Source organism: Chiloscyllium plagiosum, chromosome 7, assembly GCF_004010195.1.
Source record: "Chiloscyllium plagiosum isolate BGI_BamShark_2017 chromosome 7, ASM401019v2, whole genome shotgun sequence".
NCBI lineage: Eukaryota > Metazoa > Chordata > Chondrichthyes > Orectolobiformes > Hemiscylliidae > Chiloscyllium > Chiloscyllium plagiosum.
Window position 1 is genome coordinate 97287049 of NC_057716.1, and position 26083 is coordinate 97313131.

Sequence of the window (26083 nt, forward strand, 5' to 3'; positions counted from 1 at the left end):
CCAGCCTCTACCACTTCCTCTGCCAGCTCATTCCACACACGCACCACCCTCTATGTGGAAAAAGTTGCCCCTTAATTCCCTTTAAAATCTTTCCTGTCTCACCCTAAACCTATGCGCTCTAGTTCTGGACTCCCCCACACCAGGGAAAAGACTTTGTCTATTTATCCTATCCATGCCTCTCATGATTTTATAAACCTCTATAAGGTCACCCCTCCGCCTCTGATGCTCAAGGAAAAACAGCCCCAGCCTATTCAGCATCTCCCTAAAGCTCAAATTCTCCATCCCTGGCAACATCCTTGTAAATCTTTTCTGAACCCTTTCAAGTTTCACAACATCCTTCCGATAGGAAGGAGACCAGAATTGCGCACAATATTCCAAAAGCGGTCTAACCAATGTCCTGTACAGCTGCAACATGACCTCTCAACTCCTATAATCAATGGTTTGACCAATTAAGGAAAGCATACGAAGCACTGCCTTCACTATCCTATCTACCTGCAACTCTACTTTCATGGAACTATGAACCTGCATTCCAAGGTCTCTTTGTTCAGCAACCCCTCCTCTAGCTTATCTCTCCACGCTTCAGGCTCTCTGCCTTTATTCCTGATGAAGGGCTTTTGCCCGAAACGTCGATTTTGCCTGTCCTCGGATTTTGCCTGTCCTCGGATGCTGCCTGAACTGCTGTGCTCTTCCAGCACCACTAATCCAGAACATGATTAGGAAGAGTTTAGGGGGATATGGGCCAAATGCTGGCAAATGAGACCAGATTACTTTAGAATATCCGGTCGGCATGGATGAGTTGGACCAAAGAGTCTGTTTCTGAATTGTATGACTTGAAGTCAGCTTGCCAAAACCAAAACCAAATTAACTGCTTAAGTTCTAAACCTTCCACAGGATTTCTTGTCCCCTTGTTCACAATGTTATTACACTTTCTTGGACCTTTACTGAAACGCTTAGTTTGTTTGTCAGAGGGCCCATCCCAGAATTATTTTCTTCCCCAAGTCCATTGACGGCCTACATCAGTTTAAACTGTGAATAGTTTATACCCCCTTAAGGAGATATCAGTTGAGAATTTTAAATTGTAATTTCAGCAGAGGGAGATGCAGATTAAAACAAATTGTGATGAACAGATACAACGATACAGGCAATGCTTGTGAAGGAAGGAATTACAACAATATTTAACACATTGCTCTTCATTAACATGATAGTTCCAACTGGGACCACGTGCAAATTTAAAATATAAATTGGTTACAATGCAGATGGGCCCTACATATGAAGGGTGGGATGTGTTTCTCTAACTATCCTGCTGAGGTCAATGAATTCTTCTGGCACTGCCCAGCAGTCCTGGAACTGAGAATGTTAGGATTCGGTGTCAATGACACATCCCTCATGTGGTCCAAATGAATATCTGGCAGATTTGCTGACATTGACACTTAAACATAAGTGTTTCTTTCATATAGATACATCCAAGATGTCAGAATCAGAAGAAGAGTGAGAGTCTTGGTCTCTGGCTTGATGCTCTGTCATTGTGTCTGCTTGCGGCAGATTTCCTTCCACAACCCTTTCTCTCCAACTGAGAGGGATAATCCCATACCAAGAGAAACACCATTTGAAAGATGAATGACATAAGAAACGGGAGTAGGCATCAGCCACTTGGGTCTTGGAGCTTTCCTCAGTCACCAGCCATTAAGATCATGGTTGATCTGATTGGAACCTGAACTCCATTTTGCTTGCTGCCCATTCCCCGTAACCTTTCACCCATCTGTCAATGAAAAAAAATCTGTTGAACTTAATCTTGAACATATTCAATGAGCCACTGCTCTCCAGGGGAGAGAGCCTCAAACTGTATGAGAGAAGAATTTCCTCCTCTGTATTTAAAATCCTTATGTATACACTGCACCCTCTACTTCTGCGCATCCCAGTAAGGGACAACATTCTCTCAGCATCTACCTTGTCAATCCTGCTTCAAATCTTATAGGTTTCAGGGAAGTCACTTCTTACATTTCAAAACCATGATGAGTGTAGGCCCAAACCACTTAATCTTTCCTCATAAGACAAACCACAATCGTCTTTGAATTACCTCGTATGCAAGTAGGGTAACTAAACCGCACACATTAATCTATATGTTTAAACAGATGTGGCAGCAGCATATAGACAGGTGAAGGGTATATGAGAGGCTGGGGGGATGCAGTATAACAGTCAAATCTGAGATTATTCTTGAGCTCCATTTACCAACATCATTCTCAGACAGTAGCTCAGTATATGACTTTAGTCTCAGTTCTCCAGTATAAAACCCAATTCTCTCCAAGGCTCATAAAACTGTAGAACTCCTTGTTCCCAGAAAACAAGATTGAGGTTCACAAGGAGGAGATGTTAGCAATCCTGGAAAGTGTGGAAATAGATAAGTGCTCTGGGACAGATGGGATTTATCCTCGGATTCTCTGGGAAGCCAGGGAGGAGATTGCAGAGTTTTTGGCTTTGATCTTTATGTTGTCATTGTCTACATAACAGTGCCAGAAGATTGGAGATAGCAGATGTTGTTCCCTTGTTTAAGAAGGGGAGTAGAGACAACCTTGCTAATTATGGACCAGTGAGCCTTACTTCAGTCGTGGGTAAAGTGTTGGAAAAGGCTACAAGAGATAGGATTTATAATCACCTAGAAAGGAATAAGTTAACTAGGGATCATCAACACATTTTTATGAAGGGTAGGTCGTGCGTCACAAACCTTATTGAGTTCTTTGAGAAGGTGACCAAACAGGTGGATGAGGGTAAAGCAGTCGATGTGGCATATATGTATAAGGCATTTGATAAGGGTCCCTTCAGCAGGTTATTGCAGAAGATACAGAGGCATGGGATTGAGGATGATTTAGCGGTTTGGATCAGAAATTGGTTTCCTGAAAGAAGACAGAGGGTGGTGGTTGATGGGAAACGTTCAGTTACTAGTGGTGGACTGCAAGAATTTGCTTTGGAGTCACTGCTGTTTGTCATTTTTATAAATGACCCAGATGAAGGCGTAGAAGGATGGGTTAGTAAATTTGCAGATGATGCTAAGGCCAGTAGAGTTGTGGATAGTGCTGCAGGCTGTTATAGGTTACAAAGGAACATAGATAAGCTGCAGAGCTGGGCTGAGAGGTGGCAAATGGAGTTTAATGCGGAAAAGTGTGAGGTGACTCACTTTGGAAAGAGGAACAGGAATGCAGAGTACTGGGCTAATGGTAAGATTCTTGGTAGTGTAGATCAGCAGAGAGATCTCAGTGTCCATGTCCAAAGATCCCTGAAAGTTGCCGGAGTTTAATGCGGAAAAGTGTGAGGTGACTCACTTTGGAAAGAGGAACAGGAATGCAGAGTACTGGGCTAATGGTAAGATTCTTGGTAGTGTAGATCAGCAGAGAGATCTCAGTGTCCATGTCCAAAGATCCCTGAAAGTTGCCAGCCAGGTTGATAGGGTTGTTAAGAAGGCATACAATGTGTTAGCTTTTATTGGTAGATGGATTGAGTTTCGGAAGCATGAGGTCATGCTGTAGCTGTACAAAACTCTGGTGTGGCCGCACTTGGAGTATTGCATACATTCTGGTTCCTGCACTATAGGAAAGATGTAGAAGCTTTGGAAAGAGTTAGGAGATTTGCTAGGATGTTGCCTGGAATGAAAGGATGGTCTTATGACAAAAGGCTAAGGGACTTGAGGCTGTTTTTGTCAGAGATAAGAAGGTTGAGAGATGACTTAATTGAGACATATAAGCTTTCTTGGACTTTTCATGTGGACGCACTAGTTACAAAGACCCAACAACATCTCTTCTTCCTCAGGCAGCTGAGGAAATTTGGCATGACAGCGAATACCCTTGCCAACTTTTATAGGTGTGTGCCATTGAAAGCATTCTGTCTGGACGTATCACTACCTGGTATGGCAACTGTGCCATTCAAGATCGGGAGACGGTTACAGAGAGTGGTGACCTCAGCCTGGACAATCACAAAGGTCAACCTCCCATCTATAGAATCCATCTACCAGGCCCGCTGTCAAGGAAAGACCGCCATCATTATTAAAGATCCTCATTCCTGAAGAAGGGCTAATGCCCGAAACGTCGATTCTCCTGTTCCCTGGATGCTGCCTGACCTGCTGCGCTTTTCCAGCAACACATTTCCATCTCTGATCTCCAGCATCTGCAGACCTCACTTTCTCCTTATTAAAGATCCATCCCACCCTGGCAATGCTTTACTACAACTTCTACCATCAGGGAGAAGGTACAGAAGCCTGAACACATACCAGCCGGTTTCATAACAGTTTCTACCCCACTGTTGTTAGAATATTGAATGGACTCACAAACTCTTAACATTCGCCTGTATCTGTGTTTTTGTCATTGCCATTGCCACTGTTTACCTATTATTTACTATCTACGTTACTTAACTCTGTGATCTACCTGCATTGCTCGCAAGACAAAGCTTTTCACTGTGCCTCAATACACGTGACAATAAATTCAATAATCAGAGGGTTAGATTAGATTAACTACAGTGTGAAAACAGGCCATTCAGCCCAAACTGACCCTCCGAAGTGTAACCAACCCAAAACCATTTCTCTCCGACTAGCACCATGGGCAATTTAGCATGGCCAATTCACCTGACCTACACATCTTTAGACTGTGGGAGGAAACCAGACCACCTGGAGAAAACGCACACAGACCCAGGGAGAATGTGCAAATTCCACACAGACAGCTGCCCAAGTCTGGAATCGAACCTGGGACCCTGCCACTGCAAGGCAGCAGTGCTAACTACTGAGCCACCGTGCCATTAGATAGGATGGAGAGTGGGAGCATCTTTCTTCAGATGTTGATAGCTACCATAAGGGGACATAGCTTTAAATTGAGGGGTGATTGATATAGGATAGATGTCAGAGGTAGTTTCTTTACTCAGAGAGTAGTAAGGATATGGAATGCACTGCCTGCAACTGTCGTAGGCTCGACAACATTAAGGGCATTTAAAAGGTCATTAAGTAGACGTGGATGAAAATGGAATAGTGTAGGTTAGACGGGCTTTGGATTAATTTCACAGGTCGGCGCAATCTCAAGGCCCGAAGGGTCTGTACTGTGCTTAATGTTCTACATTCCATGTGAGATCATTGAGTTAGATAGAGTACTGATTGACAATGGAGTCAAAGAGAATCAGGAATAAGCAGGTCTGCAAAGCTGTGGCCTTAATCAGATCTCATCAAATGTCAGAGCAAGGCTGAGGGACAGAAGCATTTACTCCTGCTCCTACCTCACGTGCTTGCTTGTATGTAATTACTGAAACGCAGCTTTCTGCTCTCCACCCTTCAACTCCCAGTCAGTACAACCTGCCCAGCGATCAGCAGTGACAATGCCTGTGTTACTCAGTTCAATGTTACTCACAGTTATGGCAGGTAGCTCCTGTATAGCCAGTCCCTCTGCAGTCACAGTAAAAGGTACTCCAGGACTGAGAGCATTCTCCGCCATGCTCACAGTAATTCGGCAAGCACCTATTGCACAGAAAAACACATTCTGACATAAAACGCTTCTTTTGCTCGGTGATTTAATCCCAGCTCTCAGTTGGTGGGTTCACAAAATTAACCACTGACAATCCATCTTAGATGGACCTTAACCTGCTGTGCTCATTTGATCTGCCAAATGGCATATGAGTTTGCTGAAAGTTGTGACAGGCATATTGATAACCTACAAAGGACAGTGAAAAGCTGACTTCAAACTGGTCCTGGCATCAGCATTTACCATGCTTTGTCTCCAATTCAGAACATTGAGTGGCTTCAGCTTGATATTTTAAACAGTGTGCAACACTTTCCCATCACTTATGTGGTGAGGCTAATTACTAGGGTCAAAAAATGTGGTGCTGGAAAAGCACAGCGGGTCAGGCAGCATCCGAGGAGCAGGAGAGTCAATATTTCGAGCATAAGTTCTTCATCAGGAACCCGAGGTTTGCATTCTTCCTCCTGACCTTCTGTGCTTTTCCAAAACCACACTTTTTGACTCTGATCTCCAGAATCTGCAGTCCTCATTTTCTCGTAGTTAATTACTAGGGGCCAGTGTGGGTCAGGTTGGAGAGTAATCCTTATCCACTTAATCTCATTTTAATTACACTAATGTGCATTCCCTGGCAGTTTAAAGGGGAGTGGCAATTTCTTCCCAGCATATGTGTGTCTGGTATTTTTTGTGGCATGCAATAGAATCTATTTTATTCCATTTTCTGCTATACAGCTGCTCCAAAATAAGTAATAACTTGGAGGAAGACTTTGATCAGATCTTAACATAATCAACTTTCAATCTCATAGACACTGACAATGAAATATTAGTCTTAATCTAAACATTTGGGAATCAGGGTGGCAGGCTGGCTCAGTGGTTCGCACTGCTGCCTCACAGAGCCAGGGTCCCAGGTTTGATGCCAGCCTTGGGCGACTGTGTGGAGTTTGCACATTTTTCCCTGTGTGTGTGTGGGGTTCCTCTGGGTGCTCCACATTCCAAAGATGTTCAGGTCAAGTGAATTGTCCGTTGTATTAGTCAGACGGGGGTGGGTTACTCTTCGGAAGGTTGGTGTGGACTTGTTGGGCCGAAGGGCCTGTTTCCACACTGTAGGAAATCTAATGAGGAAAAGTGTGTTTGCTTCCTTACTTTTTCCAAATAAGTATCAAACTTTCTTTGGGTTGAGGAATCTTGCTGCCTGCATTATGGGGAAAGAACTGTAGAAATCAGACTAATTAGGTCGCTCTTTGGAAAATTGAGCACAAACATAATGGGTGAAACTTTTCCCCAGTTTGGAGCTAGCAGACTGGATTCGTGGAGAAACAGAATTATATCTTAAAGTAGAAAAAAATGCCATTATTTTAAATAAATTCAATAAAAGTACAGAAAAAAATTCCTTATATCTTTGATATACAGCAGGAAAAGTGACAACAGGGTCCTTGAGGGACTCACATGCTTTTATATTAGGTTTGCATTCAAATTGTAAAATAATAGAACTTTAAGATATTTAGAGGGAATGAAGGATTTTACCTGTCCATGATGCCACACAGGTCTATTTGTAAATCACTGAAGTTGCCTTGCAAGCCTTGTTGCACCAGAATGAGGTTAGCAAGTTGGTTGTCAATGTACACAAGTCGCATACAACCTTGAAAGACACCGACTGTGTTTGAACATCCAGCATCAATGTCATTTCCAGGGCAGCCTGAGAAGCACAACGGGTACACAGGTACTTAGAACATTAATTCTGATCACGGCATTAATTGAACATTAATTGAATCCAAAGAGATTCTCCAACTATGTTAAAAGCAAGAGAGCAACTAGAGAGAGTCAGGTCCCTTAAAGATCGAAAAGGTCATCTTTGTACCAATCCTCAACAGGGATATTAAATGAATAATCTGCGTAAGATTTTATTGTGGATAAAGAACTGGAGGCTAGAGAACTCAGGGAAATACATATTGATGTTTTGAAAACAGTTCACATTACAGAAGAGGAAGTGCTAAGGATCTTAAAACAATTAAGCTGGTCCAATCTCTGAGACCTGATCAAGTGCATCCCAGGATGTTGTGGGAAGTTAGGGAAGAAATCAAGGAACCCCTTGCAGGAATATTTGTATCATTTATGACTACAGGTGTGGTGCCAGATTACCTGTGAGTGGCTAATGTTATGTCTTTTTCAAGAAAGGATGTAAAGAAAAGCCTGGCACTATAGATCTGTGAGTCTGACTTCAGTGGTAGATTAGTTGTCAGAGGTGATTCTGAAAGATAGGATTTACATACATTTGGAGTGGCAAGGACTGATATGGGATAGTCAGCATGGTTTTGTGCAAAAGTGAAATCATGTCTCACAATATGTTGATTGTGTTTTTAAATGAAATAACCAAGAAGATTGATGAGGGCAGAGCAGTAGACATTGTTTACTTGGACTGTAGTAAAGCCTTTCACACAGTTTTGCATTTCAGACTAATTAGTAAAGTTAGATCATATGGGATTCAGGGCGAACTTGCCAATTGGATCCAAAATTGGTTTCACAGCAGGAGACTGAGTGGTGGAGGACAGTTGTTTTTGGACTGGAGTACTGTGACCAGCAGTGTTCCACAGGGATCAGGATTGGGACCACTTTTATTTGTTATCTATATAAATTATTTTGATGAGAATAAATTTGTGGATGACACCAAAATCGGTGTCATAGTGGACAGCAAAGAAGATTATCTCAGATTACAAAGAAATCTTGATCAGTTAAGTCAATGGGCTGAGGAGTAGGAGATGGAGTTAAATTTGGAAAAATGCAAGGTATTGCGTTTTGGTAAAATAAATAAGGGTAGGACTCATACAATAAAAGTAGGACCTTGGATAGTGTTGCAGAACAGTGAGACCTTGGAGTTCAGGTGCGTAATTCTTTGAAGATTGCATCATGTGGAGACAGGGTGGTTAACAAGGCTATTAGCACACTTGCCTTCATTGCTCAGATCTTTGAGTATAGGGTTTGGGACATTATGTTGAGGTTGTACGGGACTTTGGCGAGGCCCTTTGTTGGGCACCGTGTTCAATTCAATTATTAAGCTGAAGAGGCCTCAGAAAGATTTACCAGGATGTTGCTGGGAAGCCAGGGTTTGATATATATAAGGAGAGGCTGGATAGTTTGTGACTTTTTTAATTGAAGCATTGGAGGTTGAGGGCTAACCTTAAAACGTTTATAAAATCATGAGGAGTATAGATTAAGTGAATGGCAGGTGTCTTTTCCCTAGAGTGAAAGATTTCAAGACCAGAGGACATTCTTTTAAAGTGAGAGGAGAAAGACATAAAAAAGACATGAAGGATAATTCAGAGAGTGGCTCGTGTGTGAACTTCCAGAGGAAGTGTTACATCTTACAATATGTAACAGACATTTGGATAAGTACATGAAACAAAATGTTTGACGGGATATGGGGCAAGTGCAGGCATGTAGGACTAGTTTAGTTTGGGATTATGGTCAGCATGGACTGGTTGGACTGAAGGGTCTACTTCTATTCTGTCTGACTCTATGACTATAAAACTGAAAATGTACACCATCATATGTATGCATTGATGCAATATTGAACATTGACAAATAAAGAAAATCTCCCTTCCCTAAAGAGATTGCATAGAATGGTCCTTTTCACTATGGAGCTGAACAGAATGAGAGGTAACCTATTGCCCATTATATAATATTTCTAGCGAGCTTGATAAGGTGGAAGGAGAAGGCACTCTATGCTACTTTCTTCCCACCCCCACCCTCCTCTCATTTATCTCTCCACTCTTCAGGCACTCTGCCTGTATTCCTGATGAAGGGCTTATGCCCAAACCGTCGATTTTACTACTCATCGGATGCTGCCTGAACTGCTGTGCTTTTCCAGCACCACTCCACTCCAGAAGGTGGAAGGAGAGGATAGGGTGATCCCCTTCCAATGTTCTCTGTGTGCTACACAGCCAAGCAGATGCTAGGGAGTTCTGCCCATGCCAATCAGTGTGCCAATGTATTGGTATCCACTTGCAGAAGCTACTGTCATACAGGGAGTTTTGCACAGCGAAAAATAATATTGGCTGTTTTTCAGCAGTGCAGACTCAATGGGTGAAGAGCCTTTGTCTATGTAGAAGTCTTCTATGACTTTATATCGCAGGGGTCATCAGTTCCCTCTCATTGGAATGGCTGGACCTAAGATTGATAATCTCGTGATAAGGTATTAACCATCTAGGATGAAGAGAAATCACTCCAATCAGAGGGATATGAATCTGTGGAATAATTCACTCCAGGGATCATGGGCACCATGGTCAATTGGATGAATTCAAGACTGTTTTTGATCGGTTTTTTGGTCCCTAAAGAAATCAAGATCTGACGGGACAAAGGAGGAATGTGGAGTTGATGTAGAAGATCAGTCATGATCTTATAGAGTGGCACAGCAGTCTAATCCTGCTCCTAAATGTTAAGGTTCTCACCTTCACCAGCAAAACAAGGTTGCACGAAAAGATGGTCCTGAATCTCCATCAATCAGACATAAAGAATAAACCTGAGAGAAAATCTTAATGAGAAACAAAATTGAAAAAGAGGGGTTACGAGGTTGTGTGGCTGATGGGCAAGCATCATCTGACTGAATGATCAAGGAAACACACACTTGCCCAAAGTTATGAGCAGGCTAACATCACATTCCAATTGGGTGGGGAAAGACCAGCATGTCAACACATGGCTATCAGATGGTCAATAGTGGGAGACTGAGTCAAGGTCAGTTGGAGGTCAGTTCGTTGGATAAAAGCTTCACAATCACATTCAAGTAGAGTTGGCAATTTTAATACAAAGACTGTAATATGTTTTAAATCCATTGCTGTGGTGTACATCACTGACTGTCAAGGTGGATTAGAGTCATAGAGTTGTACAGTATAGAAACGGACCTTTTGGTACAATTCATCCATGTCGACCAGATATCCTAAAATAATCTTGTCCCATTTTTCAGTACTTGGTCCATATCCCTCGGGATTATTACCACCTAATGATATACCATTCAGTCTAAAAGGGAATGGTCCCCACCTCCAAAATAGTAGCTGCCTCCTGAGTACATCCGCATCTGTGTGGTCAAGTGAGCAGTCATGGCAGCTTCACTGTTCAACTGGACACTGACATGATTCCGTCTGGCACTCAAATGGATGGTGTGCCATTGTCCATCGTTCAGATTGTGCCCTGTGAGAGGGAAACACAGGAGACAATGAGTTTAATTAAAGAAACACCACTAGGTTTATTAACATATGCTCACTGCATCAGAACTAGTTATAACTTACAAAGATTTAACGCGATTGATTAAAAGCCAGAACAGAAACATAGATAGATAGAAAAGTACAGCACAGAACAGGCCCTTTGGCCCACAATGTTGGGCCGAGGTTAATCCTAATGTAAAATATAGTAACTTAACCGACATATCCCTCAACTCACTGCTATCCATGTGCATGTCCAGCAGTCACAACAATTTCTTTCACATGCAGTGAGTTGTTAACAATCTGGAATACACTCCTTGCAAAGCTGGTGGAAATAAGATTTAACAATAACTTTCCAAATGGAATTGTAGAAATATTTGGAAAGGAATCAGACTGTGGGATGATTGTGAAAAATTGTTAGGGTGTGGGAAAGTGGGGAGACGGTAAGTTGATTTGGGATTAAATTTTAAAGAATGTGTGTAGCTACAATGGGTTAAGTGGGCTCCTGAGGTGCTGTACAACTTATTCATTCTTTGACAAATTCAAAAACTCTGGATGCTGGAAATCTGAAGCAGAAACAGAAACGCATTAGGTCTAGCAGCATCTATATTTGAAGAAGGATCACTGGACCCGAAATGGTAACTCTGCTTTCTCTCCACGCTGCTGCCAGACCCGCTGAGCTTCTCCAGTAATTTCCTGCAGTTTTTATTATTAATTTTGTAATTAATTGTTGGAATGGTTAAATATCTTTAATTGATGTCGTGCAGTCAGAGTTTATCAACCTTTCAAGTTTATAAACTTTTATATCAAAACAAAGATTAAAAACACTACTGATTCAACATTATTTTTGTGAATAACATACATTACAATATAGAACAGAATTTACCTATATAATGATCAAAAATCTCTACCTCCACAATTATAGTGAACAATGTATTTAAGTCAACATACAATTCTCCAGGAACCAATCCAAAGTGACTCATAGTTCTTAAAGATTTCATTCCTTTCTTTTCATAACTGGGTAAGTTTTCACTGCAGGACTGTGTTCCACAGTGGGGTGGTTTTCTCCAGTATATCCCTGGCTCAAGCTCTTATCATCTTGTTTCAAATCTTCTTGAAATCTATTCAAGTTAGAGCAAGCTCCCATCTTATTCCTCTTCAGAGAACGATGGGGACTAGCCTTTTCTATCTGTTTTTCGCCCTTTGTGGATCCCGTCAAATTGTTTACCTGTGCAATACAGGGATATTACTTAAGAGAAGCTTGTAATTCAATCCTGCAATGGCTTCGAATGTGTCCTTCCCTCTCAAAGCCCATTTTCATCAAAATACTAATTACAAGGGGCTTGTATCCAGATCAAAATGCTGAAAACCTGTCCATTAGACACCAACTCAATTCCATCTTAAAATTAAATTGGTAGCTTAAAGTATAAGCTGGGGCAGTATGGTGGCTCAGTGGTTAGCACTGCTGCCTTACAGCACCAGGATCCCAGGTTCGATTCCAGCCTCGGGCGACTGCGTGTCTGCGTGGGTTTCCTCCGGGTGCTCCAGTTTCCTCCCACAGTCCAAAGATGTGCAGGTCGGATGAATTGGCCATGCTAAATTACATCATAGTGTTAGTTGCATTAGTCAGAGGGAAGTGGGTTACTGTTCGGAGGGTCGGTGTGGACTGGTTGGGCCGAAGGGCCTGTTTCCATACTGTAGGGAATCTAGTCTTATAACCATTTATAACTTGAGGAGGTGGTGGCGTGGTAGTCATGTCATTGGACTCTGAACCTAAAACCCCGGGTTAATATTCTGAGGTGGCGGGTTCAAGTTCCATCATTGCAAATGTACATTGAAAAAAACACACAAATAAAAATAAGCCTAATGCCAACCATGTAGTTATTGCTGATGGTGTAAAACAACCTGGTTCATTATTATCCCTCAGGGAAGGAAATCTGCCATCTTACCTGTTCTGGCCTGAATGTGAATCCATGGCCAAAGCAATGCTGGTGATTCCTAATTTCCCTTTCTGCAATTGTAGATGGGCAACAAATTCTGACCTAGCCAGTGACACTGATACCACAAGAATGAATAAGAAAAGCTCTCACATGAAAACACAATACCATGGATACTAAAAATCTGAAGGAAGCACAGAGAACATTGTGAAAACTGAGCAGCATCAGTGGAAAGAGAAACCAAGTTAATATTTTAAGTCCAGAACTGATGATGCCAGATCTGCTGAGTTTCTCCAGTGCTTTTCGTGAATAAAACAAAACAACATTCTGTGTTTAAGCTTTTGTATCTTCTGCCTGGAGCAAGAGGTTGGAAGAGATTATCACCGGGTGGGAGAGATCTTTGATGGTGTTGGCTGCTGTTCCTCGGCAACAAGAAGTGTAGGCGGAGTCAATGGATGGAAGGTTGCATGATGGTCCACTCTGTGTTCACAACTTTCTGGACTTTCTTATGGTCCTGGGCAAAGCAGTTGCCAAAGCAAGCGGTGATGCATTCAGATAGACTGCTTTCTATTGTGCATCTGTAAAGGTTGGTGAGGGTCCTTGTGGACAAGTTGAATTTCCTTAGCCCCCTGAGGAAGAAGAGGAATTCTTGACCATTGCATCCACGTGGATGGTCCAGGACAGATTGTTGGTTGATTGTTGATTCACAGAAAAAATGTTCTGGGATTCTCTTTAATCACTGACAATAAAATGTCAACAGAATTCAGAACAAGTCTCCTTCATTTCTCCATTTTATGTAAAGTTAAAACCAATTCCCAACATAGTCTTATAAAAACTCAATATAAAATATCTGTATTGATATATGGTCAAATATACATACCAGTGTACATATCCACAATTACAAACAACTTGAATTATTCAAATGCCTGAAATGCAATAAATAATTTCAAAGTGTTTTGAGGGAACGATATCGAGCAAGATTTGATACTTTGTCGTGTAAAAGAATTTCAGGACAAATGACCAAAAGGTTGGTCAAAATACAACGGCTCCCCAATTGACAAAAGTGTAATTTATGAATGCTTGTACCTACAAACATGATTCCACACAGGGGTGTAATTTTAAAGATCAAACATATGAGCACTTCCTATACTTACAAACTATTTGTCTTGCATTCTGCACTGATTTGAGTACAAATCAACTTGCAAAGAGACTCAAAAATGGAAACCATTTGCAACCTTGGGATTGCTAGTAGTGAGTTTCATAGAGTATTTTAAAGATAGCAATAGAGGAGGTTTTGTTTTTTGTGCTAAAAGCAGCTGAAGATGCTAAGCAACAGGTTAAAACCATTGGGTTTTTTGAATCTCATCTGTCATTCAATACGATTATGACCTCAACTCCACATTTACCAGCCTACCATTAGACTGCTCATTTTGATTTAATTTGATTCATTGCTGTCACTTGTACCGAGTTACAGTGAAAAGTGTTGTCTGACGCTAAATAGGCAGATTGTACTGTACAAGTGCATCAGGGTAACAGAATAGAGTGAAGGATACAGTGTTACAGATGCCAAGAAGATGCAGAGAGAGATCAACATTAACGTTAAACAGGTCTATACAAAAGTTGAATAACAGCGGGGAAGAAACTGTTCTTGAATCTGTACATATACACCAACTTTTATATCTTTTGCCCAATAGAAGAGGGTGGAAGAGAGTATAACTGGGATGGGAGAGGTCTTTGATTATGGTCTGATGTGGAGGTGCTGGTGTTGGACTGGGGTGGACAAAGTTAAAAAAAACACATAACACCAGCTTATAGTCCAATAGGTTTATTTATTGAACAAACCCAGATTGCTTTTAAGTCTTCAATCACTCAAAGCCTGCATCCCCATTTTAAGTGATTAAAGACTTAACAGCGATCTGGGTTTGTTCAACACATGGCATCAGTTGTATGACACTTTGATCTTTTACTATAAATTCTATGTCCTATGATCCTACCGCACTAGCTACCTGACGAAGGAGCAGTACTCTGCATGTTTGTACTTCCAGATACACATGTTAGACTATTACCTAGTGTTATGTGATTTTTAACTTTGATTATGTTGGTTGCTTTCCCAAGGCAGTGGGAAGAATTGATGGAGTCAACGGTTGGTAGGCTGGTTTCCATAAGCAATTAAAATAAAGAATCGAAGCAAGGTCAAAAACAGACTAGGAGAGAAACGTACAAGGGTTGTACGGCTGGAGGGGACTTACCAGGGTGATCCCTCATTTGGATGGTGTTAGCAATGAGGAAAGAATGGACAAATTTGATTTGTTTACACTTGAACATTGAAGGAAGAGGGGTGACCTGATAGCAGTTTACCAAATTATGAGAGGTAGAATGGATAATTGGAGTCTTTTTCCCCAGTGTAGAAATGTCAATTACTAGGAGTCGTAGGCTTAAGGTAAAAGATGGTAAGTTTAAAGATGATATGAGAGGTAGGCTTTTTACACCGAGGGTGATGAGTGCCTGGAATGAGCTGCCAGAGGAGGTGTGAGAAGCAGAACGTTTAAGAGACATCTTGACAAATATATGAATAGGCAGGGAATAGAGGGATACAGACCGTATAGAGGTAATAGTTTAGAAAGGCATCATGTGTCAGCATAGGCTTGATGGGCCAAAGGGTCTGTTCCTGTGATGTACAGTTCTTTATATCTTTGTATCACAAGGATAGGGAAGAATGAGAGACTTGAAGACAGGGATGAGAATTTTAGGATTGAGATACGACGGGTCCAGGAACCAACATACACCAGCAAGCACAATGGATGCTGGATAAGATCATTGTGAGTTTGGACCCAGACAAGAGTTTTGAATGCATTCAAGTTCACGGAGTGTTGAAAATAGAAGCCTGGCAAAGAGTTCACTGGAACCTTCCATTCTAGTAGTAACAAAAGAAGGCTGTGGAGGCCAGGTCATTGAATATATTTAAGAAGGAGATAGATACGTTCTGGAGTATCAAGGGGATCAAGGGTTACAGGGAGAATGGTGTTGAGAAATGTATCAGCCATGATTGAATGGCAGAGCAGACTTGATGGGCTGACTGGCCTAATTTCTGCTCCTATGTCTTATGGTCTTATAGTTTTATAAAAACAAGAGTGAGGGATTCATTAGTAACTATGTTATAGAGGTGGAAGTAGGTACTCTTGTGATGTCACACATATGTAGTCAGGCACTAATCTTGTGGTCAGATGTGACACGAAGTTTACAAGCAGTCAGATTCAGCCTCAGAGATGCATATGAACTTGTAACCATTCAGATTAGGAACAGGAGAAAGCCATTTTCTTGCTTGAACCTGCTCTGCCATTTGATAAGATCATGGTTGATCTGGTCGAGGCCTTCTTTTCCTGTCAACCATCTCCAATAACCTTTGACTCTCTTTCCAGTCAAGGATCTTTCTACTTCTGTCTTAAAAATTTTAAATGAATCTTGCTTCACCAAAGACTCTTCATCCTTTGAGAGAAAACCTTTGGCCTCATTCCCATCTTAACCCTTTATTTTTAAGATTTGGAGATGCCGGTGTTGGACTGGGGTGTACAAAGTTAAGAATCACACAACACCAGGTTATAGTCCAACAGGTTTAATTGGAAGCACTAGCTTTCTGAGCATTGCTCCTTCATCAGGTGGTTGTGGAGTGCACAATTGTAAGACACAGCATTTATAGCAAACGTTTTACAGTGTGATGTAACTGAAATTATTCATTGAAAAATACCTTGATTGCTTGTTAAGTCTCTCATCTGTTAGAATGACCATGTTAGTTTCACTTCTTTCATATGTAAATCACAATTTTTTTTTAAAGTTACATTCTCAGGTTAACTATAACAATTGGTGTGAGAGATGAGATACTTAAAATCAGATATTCTACATACTAAAGCATTTGCATGAAAGCTAAACACTGCAGATGCTGAAAATTTTAAAATGCTCTACAGTTCAGACAGCAGTTGTGAAGAAAACTACAATTGTAGTTTCAGGTTAACTTTACACTTAACTGTTCATTTTTCTCTGTCTCCACTGTCATTTCTGTGCACACTTTTTGCTATAAACAAATGTTAAAGATTGCAGTATAAAGCCCTCTCCGCTGCAAACATCTCTACCTGCACCACACTTTGCAGTATCCCAAAACTGTGACTAATTCAATTAACAGCTTCCTCACAGGCAAAGTTCAAACATCAGCATTTAATCTGCAAGGCGACTAAAACTCTTCAGGCATTCACAATTCAATTAGTAGTTGCTGAAGAGGGAGATCTGATGCTGTTAGCTTGTTGAAAATGAAATGCTTGGTTGAAATGGAAGAGGTTTTCGGAAGACTGCATGTTGACGCAATGTTCTGCATGGTGTTTCTTGCAGAAACTACAGCCCAAAGTAAAAAAGTGTGGAATAATTCCCTCAGTAAAATGCAATTTAAAGAAAAGCACATTACAAATAAGTTATATTTCATCAATGTGTCTTTTTTTTGAATAAAGACAAGAGGAATGTAAAATGCAGATGTTCCATATTTTTCAGATGGTAATGTACGTACTCAAGAATACAGTATCAAGATCACTGGCAATTCAAAGAATTAAAATTGCAACAAATGTATCTCTGAATAAGACCATCCCTCTGCAATACATCATCTTCAACCATCATATTGTGATTGGAGTTAATCAGGTGCAGATGGACTGGGATGAAGGTCCTAGCAAATCAGATAAACAGGGAGGTAGAGAGAGCTTTATTTAGAGGGAATGGGGTGGAGGTGGTACTGGAGGAGACAAAATGTAGGCTTATAAAGATACTGCATCATTACAAGGCAGCTATCTGGATAATGATATAGAGTGGCAGAGGAAGGGATGGAGTGTACAGACATAGAAAAAATACAGGAATTAGGATCAGAGTGGGGCAAAAAGACAAAATTAATGGTTTTCTACTTGAATGCATGTAGTATTTGGAACAAAATAAATGAATTAATGCACAAATATAGGTTAATGGGTGTAAACTTGAGTCACTGTGGAGAGATGGCCACAAGGAGATAAAAGCTGGGAATTAAAGATTCAGAGGTACGCAGCTTTTAGAAAGGACTGGAAAAGGTGATGGAGTAGCTTTCTTAGTCCATGAGAGAATAGGTAAGAAATGTTCTTAGTTTGGAAGATGTACAATCCATGTGGTTGGAGATAAGAAGTAAGAAGGGGAAGAAGTAACAGTAGAAGAAAATCAGAACTGCAGATGCCGGAGATCAGAGTCGAAAAGTGTGGTGCTGGAAAAGCACAGCAGGTCAGGCAGATCTAAGGAGCAGGAGAGTCGACAATTTGGGCAAACACCCTTCATTAGGAAAGGGTTGATGAAGGGCTCATGCCCAAAACGTCAACTCTCATGCTTGTCAGATGCTGCCTGACCTGCTGTGGTTTTCTAGCACCACACTTTTCGACAATGGTAAGAGTAGTCTCTCGGCCTGCCTTGAGTAGCTACATGGTAGAGCAGAGACAAAAGAGGAGTTAATATGGGCTCATGAGAAAGGCAGTACATTATAATCATAGGTGCTTTTGATCTTCATATAGACTGGACAAGCCAGATTGACAGAGATTGAGTCCAGGCGAAAGTGGGTACTGTAGATGCTGGAGATTAGATTCCAGATTAGAGTGGTGCTGGAAAAGCACAACAGGTCAGGCAGCATCCGAGGAGCAGGAAAATCGATGTTTCGGGCAGGACCCCTTCATCAGGAGATAGAGTCCATTCAGGACTGTTTCTGAAATTAATATGTTGTAGATCCGAACAAGTATAAAATTATTTTGTACCTTGTCATGTATAATGTGGTATGTTTAATTAATAATCTCAGATTAAAAGATACCTTAGAAAACAGTGATCATAACATGGTAGATGTTAGCATTCAGTTTCAGGGGGAGAAACTTGGTTCAGAAACAACTGTGTTAAACTTAAATAAGGGTAATTACAAAGCAATAAGGGGAAAGCTGGGGGGTGGAGTGGAGTGGGGAAGTAGTTTAGCAGTAAAGACAATGGCAGGTGTTTAAGAAAATGTGAAAGAAAAAGATCATGATTCACAACAAGAAAAAAAAGGTGAAGATTAGTGGTAAGCAAGAGAATTGGGAAGGATTTAAAAATGAACAAATGATGCCAAAAACCTAGTGAAGAAGGAGAAGGAGTAAGCATTTAGGATAAACTTGCAAGTAATATCAAAACAGCAAGAGCTTCTTTTAACATATAAAAGAGAGAGAGCAAAGTTAACACAAGCTCCTCAGAGAATAAACTTGGGGAAATAATAGTGGCAGAGGATTTGCACAAGCACTTGGCATCACTCTTCATCATAGAAGACTGTAATAGCATTCCAGAAGTATGGAATAATATAGGGTCAAAAAGAGGAAAGGAAATAAATACAATAACACGAGAGAAAATATACTAGAGAATTTAATGTGGCAAAACATTCTCTCTGACAGAACGCTGTTGGGCCAGTTCATTAGATATATTCAAGAGGGAGTTGGAATTGGCCCTTATAGCTAAAGGGATCAAAACATGTGAGGAGAGAGTGGGAATGGGATACTGAGATTTCATGATCAGCCATGATCACATCGAATTGTGGTGCAGGCTTGAAGGGCAGAATGGCCTACTCCAGCACCTATTTTCTATGTTTCCATGTTTCTAAAGGAGCAGTAAGACCCCTGAACTTGACTGGAGTTATCCCAGGATATTAAAAGAAGTAGCTGTAGAGATAGTGGATACACTGGTCATAATCGTACAAGAATCATTAGATTCTGGAAAAGTCTGACAGGATTGGAAAACTGCCAATGTAACACCTTCAGTGAAAATGGACAGGAGGCAAAAAACAGATAATTATAAGTCAGTCAATATCTGTCATTGGGCAAATGTTAGAGTGTACCATGTAATGGCAGAGCATTTAGAATTACATAAATGATCGACCAGAGTTTGGATGGGTTTAATCATGCCTGACAAATTTATTAAAATTCTTTGCGGAGGTAACAAGCAGGAGAGACAAAGATGAAGCAGTGGGTGTAACATATTTGGATTTGCAGAAGGTACCACAAAATAGGCTACTTAATACAGTAAGAAGCTATGGCTTGCGAGTAGTATATTAGCATAGATAGTATTGGCTAGCCAATAGAAAGCAGAGAGATGAGATAAAGGGGTAATTTTCAAGAATGCAACCTGAAACTAGTGGAGTGCCACAGGGATGAGTTTTAGGGCCTTAATTACTTACAATGCATATTAATGACTGTGGTTAAAAACAATGACTGCAGATGCTGGAAACCAGATTCTAGATTAGAGTTGTGCTGGGAAAGCACAGCAGTTCAGGCAGCATCCGAGGAGCAGGAAAATCAACGTTTTGGGCAAAAGCCCTTAATCATGTGATGAGGAAAGCAAATGGTTTGTTGCCAAGTTTGTGAATGACACAAAACTAAGTGGAAACCCAAGTGATGAGGATGATGCAAAGAGTCTTGGCCTTTATCCCAAAGAGAATGGCATATATAAATTAAGAAATCTTGCCAAAACTATACAAGGCACTAATTCAACCACATCTGGAATACTTACAACAGTTTTGCTTCCCTTATTGAAGGAAAGAAGTACTGTCATTGGAGGCAGTCCAGAGAAGATCCATTAGGTTGACATCAAGTATGAAGGGACCTTTTTTTTATGAGGAACAGTTAAGTACATTGGACTTGTAACTCATTACAGTTCAAGAGAATGAGAGGAGATCTTACTGAAACATGCAAGAATCTTAGGGGGCTTGACATTTAGATGTGGAGATTAGAGTGAGGCTGGAAAAGCACAGCAGGCCAGGCAGCATCCAAGGAGCATGAAAGTTGACTTTTCAGGAAAAGCCCTTCATGAAGGACTTTTGCCCGAAACGTTGATTTTCCTGCTCCTCGGATGCTGCTGGCCTGCTGTACTTTTCTAGCACACTCTAATTTTGACTCTAATCTCCAGCATCTGCAGTACCCACTTCCACCCAGATAGATGTGAAGAGGTTGTTTCTCTTTTTCGGAAAATGTAGGAACAGAGGGCATAATCTCAGAATAAGAGTTATCCATTCAAAACAGAAATGATGAGGAATTTTTTCTGCCAGAAGGTAATGGGTCGGTGGGATTCTTTATCACAGAGGGGTGTTGAGGATGGGTCATTAACTATATTCAAGGGTGAAATTGAGATATTTTAATCAGTAAGGGAGTCGAGGAAATGGCAGAAAAGTGGTGTTGAGGATTATCAGATCAAACATTATTCGATTACTTACAGTGTGGAAACAGGCCTTTCAGCCCAACAAGTCCATACCGACCCGCAACCCACCCAGACCCATTCCCCTACACCTAACACTACGGGCAATTTAGCATGGCCAATTTACCTAAACTGCACATTTTTGGATTGTGGGAGGAAACCGGAGCAAACCCACGCAGACACGGGGAGAATGTGCAAATTCCACAGAGAGAGTTGCCGAGGCAGGAATTGAACCCAGGTCTCTGGCACTGTGAGGCAGCAGTGCTTTCCACTGCGCCACTGTGCTGCCCACTGAATAGTGGAACAGACCCAATGGGCTGAATGGCTGACTTGTGTTCCTATGTCTTACTGTCTTAAGGTTGTTTCCCTTTTGGAAGAATCTTGGACTAGATGGCATAAGCTCAGAATAAGGGGATGGAGATAAGGAGGAATTTCTTCTTTCAGAGAAAGGTGAATCTGTAGCCTTCTTCATTTGTCTTCCAGTTTTATTTCTCATTTATCTGGTAATGTAGCAGCTGGCTACTGAACCAATTTGATCAATAGAATTCAGTGACTTTCTTTGTGGTCATTTATTGTAGAGATTTGTTTGAAAACCTTTCACCCAACGTCTATCCTTAATCTCATGGAGTGCAGTTGATGAGTCATCTTTGAAGACAAATAGCTTCCCTGACTAGCAATGTAAACTCCCAGCATCTACAATGACTTCACTGGGTAGGTTAGTGCATAGGTAAACTCTGCAGAGCCTGGGTGGTTCAGATTCAATCCCTAATTTGAGTTTGCTCTGCATGGTTTCAATTGTCACATTGTTAAGGCTGGTATAACTGATCTCAGCCTGTCTGCTCAGGCTTATTTTGCATTATTGTAAAAAGAGGCATGCTGTCAAGCCTTTTTGTTTTGAACTCATCAGGACAACCACAAGAATGCCAAATTTCAAAGGGAACAACAATTTCACAGTATTGGGAAAGGGTGCTGATTGGCTGGCAAGTTGACTCTGATTGGTTATCGAGTCATAGAGGTCTACAGCATAGAAAAAAGGCCCTTTGGTCGATTGCATTAGTGTGAGTCAAAAGCAATCACTTAGCTATTCCAATCCTATTATCCAGCACTAGGCCCACTGTCTTGTCATGCCTTGGCTACGCAATGCATATCTAAATACTTCTGCCTCTGCCATCTTTACAGGCAGTGAGTTCCATATTTCTACTACCCTCTGGGTGAAAAAGATCTTCTTCACATCTCTAAACCTGCTGCCCTGTACCTTAAATTTATGCCAATTCACCCCCACCTCCACCCCCTTCCCCCTCTCCCCCCCTTCAGTCATTGATCCCTCCATCAAGGGGGGAAGTCGTTACCATGAAGGATGCACCAAACAACTATTGCTCCATATTGACTTAGTAACAAAACAGCTCTCCTTTCTCACGTGGAATAAATTGTTGGCAATCTTGCTCTTGTGCTGATGAATGAAATATGAACAGCTTCAACAGCATTTCTGCTTTTTCAGCTATACTTAAGTTTTGTATATCAAATGGCAATTATTATACACTAGGGTTATTGATAGGGACAATTTTGAAACAACACCAATATGTTGGATAGATTAGGTAGCACATGAAAAATCTTTAAAAGTATGAATGCCATTTTCACTGACAGGAATGCTGAATAAGATGAGTTATAGGAGGCCTTGAGGTACACATGCATTTGCAAAAATGAGACAGACAAGTGCTAACTCAAGTGATAAATATTTTACATCAATGATGACGTTCATGAAAATACAGCAAAGGATTAAGCTCATCACTGAGGCTGTCTGTCTTGCAACAATAGTATGTTTTGTCCAAGTGAAAACATTATTAAAATGGGAAAAAATATTCAAATAACATCAAAAACCTGCTTTGAAGCCTTTACTGCTAACTATGAAAAAGTTATAAAAGATAGTTGTATGAAAAGCTAATTCTGTCAAGGGATAAGGGAAAAAGGATACACAGGCATGAGAGGCAGTTCTGAAAGGTTCACCAGGCTGATTCCAGATACAGAGGGATTGTTTTATGAGGAGAGGTTCTGGATTAGAGTAGTGCTGGAAAAGCACAGCAGTTCAGGCAGCATCCGAGGAGCAGGAAAATCAACGTTTCGATTTTCCTGCTCCTCAGATGCTGCCTGAACTGCTGTGCTTTTCCAGCACCACTCTAATCCAGAGTCTGGTTTCTAGCATCTGCAGTCATTGTTTTTACTCTTATGAGGAGAGGTTGATTATCTTGGGCCTCCCCTCATTCGAATGGAGAGGAATGAGAGGCAACTTTATTGAACTGCACAAGATTCTTAGGGGAATTGACAGAGTGGATGTAAAAAATTTGTTTCACGTTGTGGGAGAGTCTCGGACCAGAGAGCATAATCTCACAATGTAGGGTCACACATTTAAGACAGAGATGAGGAGGAATTTCCTCTCTCAGAGGACAGTGAATCTATGAATTCATTACCACAAAAGGCTGTTGAGGATGAGTAATTAAGTATATTCAAGACTGAGTTAGGCAGATATTTAATCAGGAAGGGAATCAAGGGTATTGGGGAAAAGGCAGGAAAGTGGAGTTGAGGATTATTGAGTCAGTCATGATTTCATTGAATGACAGAGAAAATTCAATGGGATGAATGGCCTATTTCTGTTCCTTTGTCTAATGGTCTTAGGCCATAGTGGAATAAAATTGCATGGAGTAGACAATAAGCCCTTATCCATTGGAATGACAGAGTCAATTTGAATGGTTAAATGGCCTACTCCTCCATCAATTTCCTATGTTCCTGTGACACAGAAAGCTAATGGGGTTTTGAGCAATCACATTCATGGGAACTTGGGGGAGGGTGTGCCCAATTTCTAAGCTTTCACCTACTAGGGCATAATTATTAGATAATCATTTGAGTAAACATCTGGTGATCCAAATGGCCTGTAACCCCAAATCCACTCATTGGATGGCACAGTGTTGTTAGCATTGCTGCCTCACAGCACCAGGGACCTGAGTTTGATTCCACCCTCAGGTGGCTGTGTGGAGTTTGCATGTTATCCCCATGTTTGTGTGGATTTCCTCCAGGTGCTCTGGTATCCTCCCACAGTGCACAGTTGTGCAGGTCAGATGGATTGGCTATGTTGAATTGCCCATAGTGTGCAGTGATGTGTATAGATTAGCTATGGGAAATGCAGGGTTACAGGGATAGGATAGGAGCTAGTCTGAGTGAGATGCTCTTTGGAGGGTCAGTGTGGACTCAATGGAGCGAATGGCCTGCTTCTACTCTGTAGAGATTCTCTGACAATGTTACTGGTACTTCCATCAATGTCGTAAGTCTCCTATTGAATAATTATTGTGCTAGAATCCCCACATTGTGGAAGCAGGTCAGTCGGCCTATCGAATCAACGCTGACCCTTTGAAGAGCATCTCAGCCAGACCCAACCTCCTTACCCTACCTCTGTAACCCTGTATTTCTCATGGTCAATCCACTCACACTGAACATCTTTGGACTGTGGGAGGAAACCTGGAGCATCCTGAGGAGACCCATGCTGACATGGGTAGAATGTACAATCTCCACATAGACAGTTGCCCGAGTCTGGAATTGAATCCGGATCCCTGGCATTGTGAGGCAGCAGTGCTAACTGCTGAGCCACCGTGCCACCCCCACCGTCTCTGTTATGGGGGGACTGAGCACAGAGCTGGGAAAGACCCTGGATAGAACAGCAAGTGCAAGCATTGCACTTCCTCACCTTGAGCAGGTCTGTGAACAAACCGAAAGCAAGCAATGCTGCACTGTGGAAGTCATTCTTGTACATCAGGGCAGATTACTGCGGTCTTCAATGCTCCATAACAGGAGAAGCTGCATTTATTATGCCACAGGTTTCCATTGGAGTTGTCATTAATGTTGGGACATTGTTCCTGAGGGATGAGGGAGAACTGCTGCAAACCCTGTTTTCTTCCTAATTGTACATAATTAGTGAGCTTCTGAGAAACAGATGTGTATTTTTTAAGTTCTTACGTGAGTGGATAATTTAAATAAACAGTTGCACCTTTATTTTTGCTTGTAGATTTAATATAATGTTTTTAACAAAATCTAATGTTACGGCATTCACTCAATTTGTCTCAAACACACAAGTACACTCAAGGGAAGTACAACTAAACAGAACAATGCATTTTCCACAGGTTAAAAACAGAAAGAATAATTCATACAATTGCCTTGTAGCGGAAAGCGATATGTAGCAGGCTTGAAGGGTAGTTTATATGAATTCGAGAGTCAAATTCACACACCTGAGTCATTTTTGGGTTCTTTCAAAGATATAGATTTCCGACAGGTTAGAAAGTTAGTTTCTTATAGTCTCGTTACCAGGGCATCACTTTCCTGTACTGGTGGGGCCAAAAAGGAACAGTTTGGAGACTATACAAGGAAACAACTTCTAGTTTTTAAGTTATATATGTTCTTGGCCTTTTTGCCGCTGCAGTATATATTCTGTCATCAGCATTCAAAGACCAAACATTATCATGGAGCTCCTCATATTTGCAGTTCCTTTCCTTGAATATAGTGGTGATTACTGGCTGATTAACCACCTCCTGGTTGATTATTTGGAGACATTAATCTTGAGGAGGTTATGGCAAACACCTTTATTGTTTCGAAAAAGACCCTTTCAATTTATGATGGTCACACAATAGGGGTGTTTTCTTTCTGGGACGCGTGCTTTCATCGCTGTTTGACAATGAGTCAATTTTGTGTCAATACAAGCTGAGTCATCAGTGACCATCAGTGACCATCTTTGCAGCACATTGTCCTTTTTTAAAGGAAATGTCTTATTTCATAGGATCCACGTTGATAGGGATGACAATATGTTTGGAGTCAGATAACCAGGGCTAGAAATCCATTCTCATTCTACTTATCCTACCGTGCGAAAACTGGGACAAATTTGATTAATTTCAGGGTGTATCCAAATTTTCAATACATCCACCCTCATGCTTTGTTTGATGATATCTCGAATATGCCCATGAATGGTCAACAGGCCTCTTCAAACTTTACTCTTTGGTCATACACCAAAGGTGTGGAGGTGCCACTGTTGGAGTGGGGTAGACAAGTAGACATTGCCAGACCATAGCATCACGACGGTTGGAGGAAGAGCGCCTCATCTTCTGCCTAGGAACCCTCCAACCACAAGGGATGAACTCAGATTACTCCAGTTTCCTCATTTCCCACTCTCCCACCCCCCCCCCCC

The 26083-nt window shown here is 41.3% G+C and overlaps 1 protein-coding gene across 1 annotated transcript in view; it reads right to left on the reverse strand.

Annotated features, from left to right (window-relative positions):
- The window catches only part of LOC122551782 (contactin-associated protein-like 5), a 1086426-nt gene that overhangs the window by 462738 nt on the left and 597605 nt on the right, over positions 1-26083 (reverse strand). The window contains exons 9-11 of the mRNA XM_043694246.1: positions 10515-10664; positions 7008-7179; positions 5379-5485 (exon numbers count right to left, since the gene is read on the reverse strand). Of these exons, the coding sequence (XP_043550181.1) occupies positions 5379-5485; positions 7008-7179; positions 10515-10664 (429 nt within the window). The remainder of the gene's footprint in view (positions 1-5378; positions 5486-7007; positions 7180-10514; positions 10665-26083) is intronic.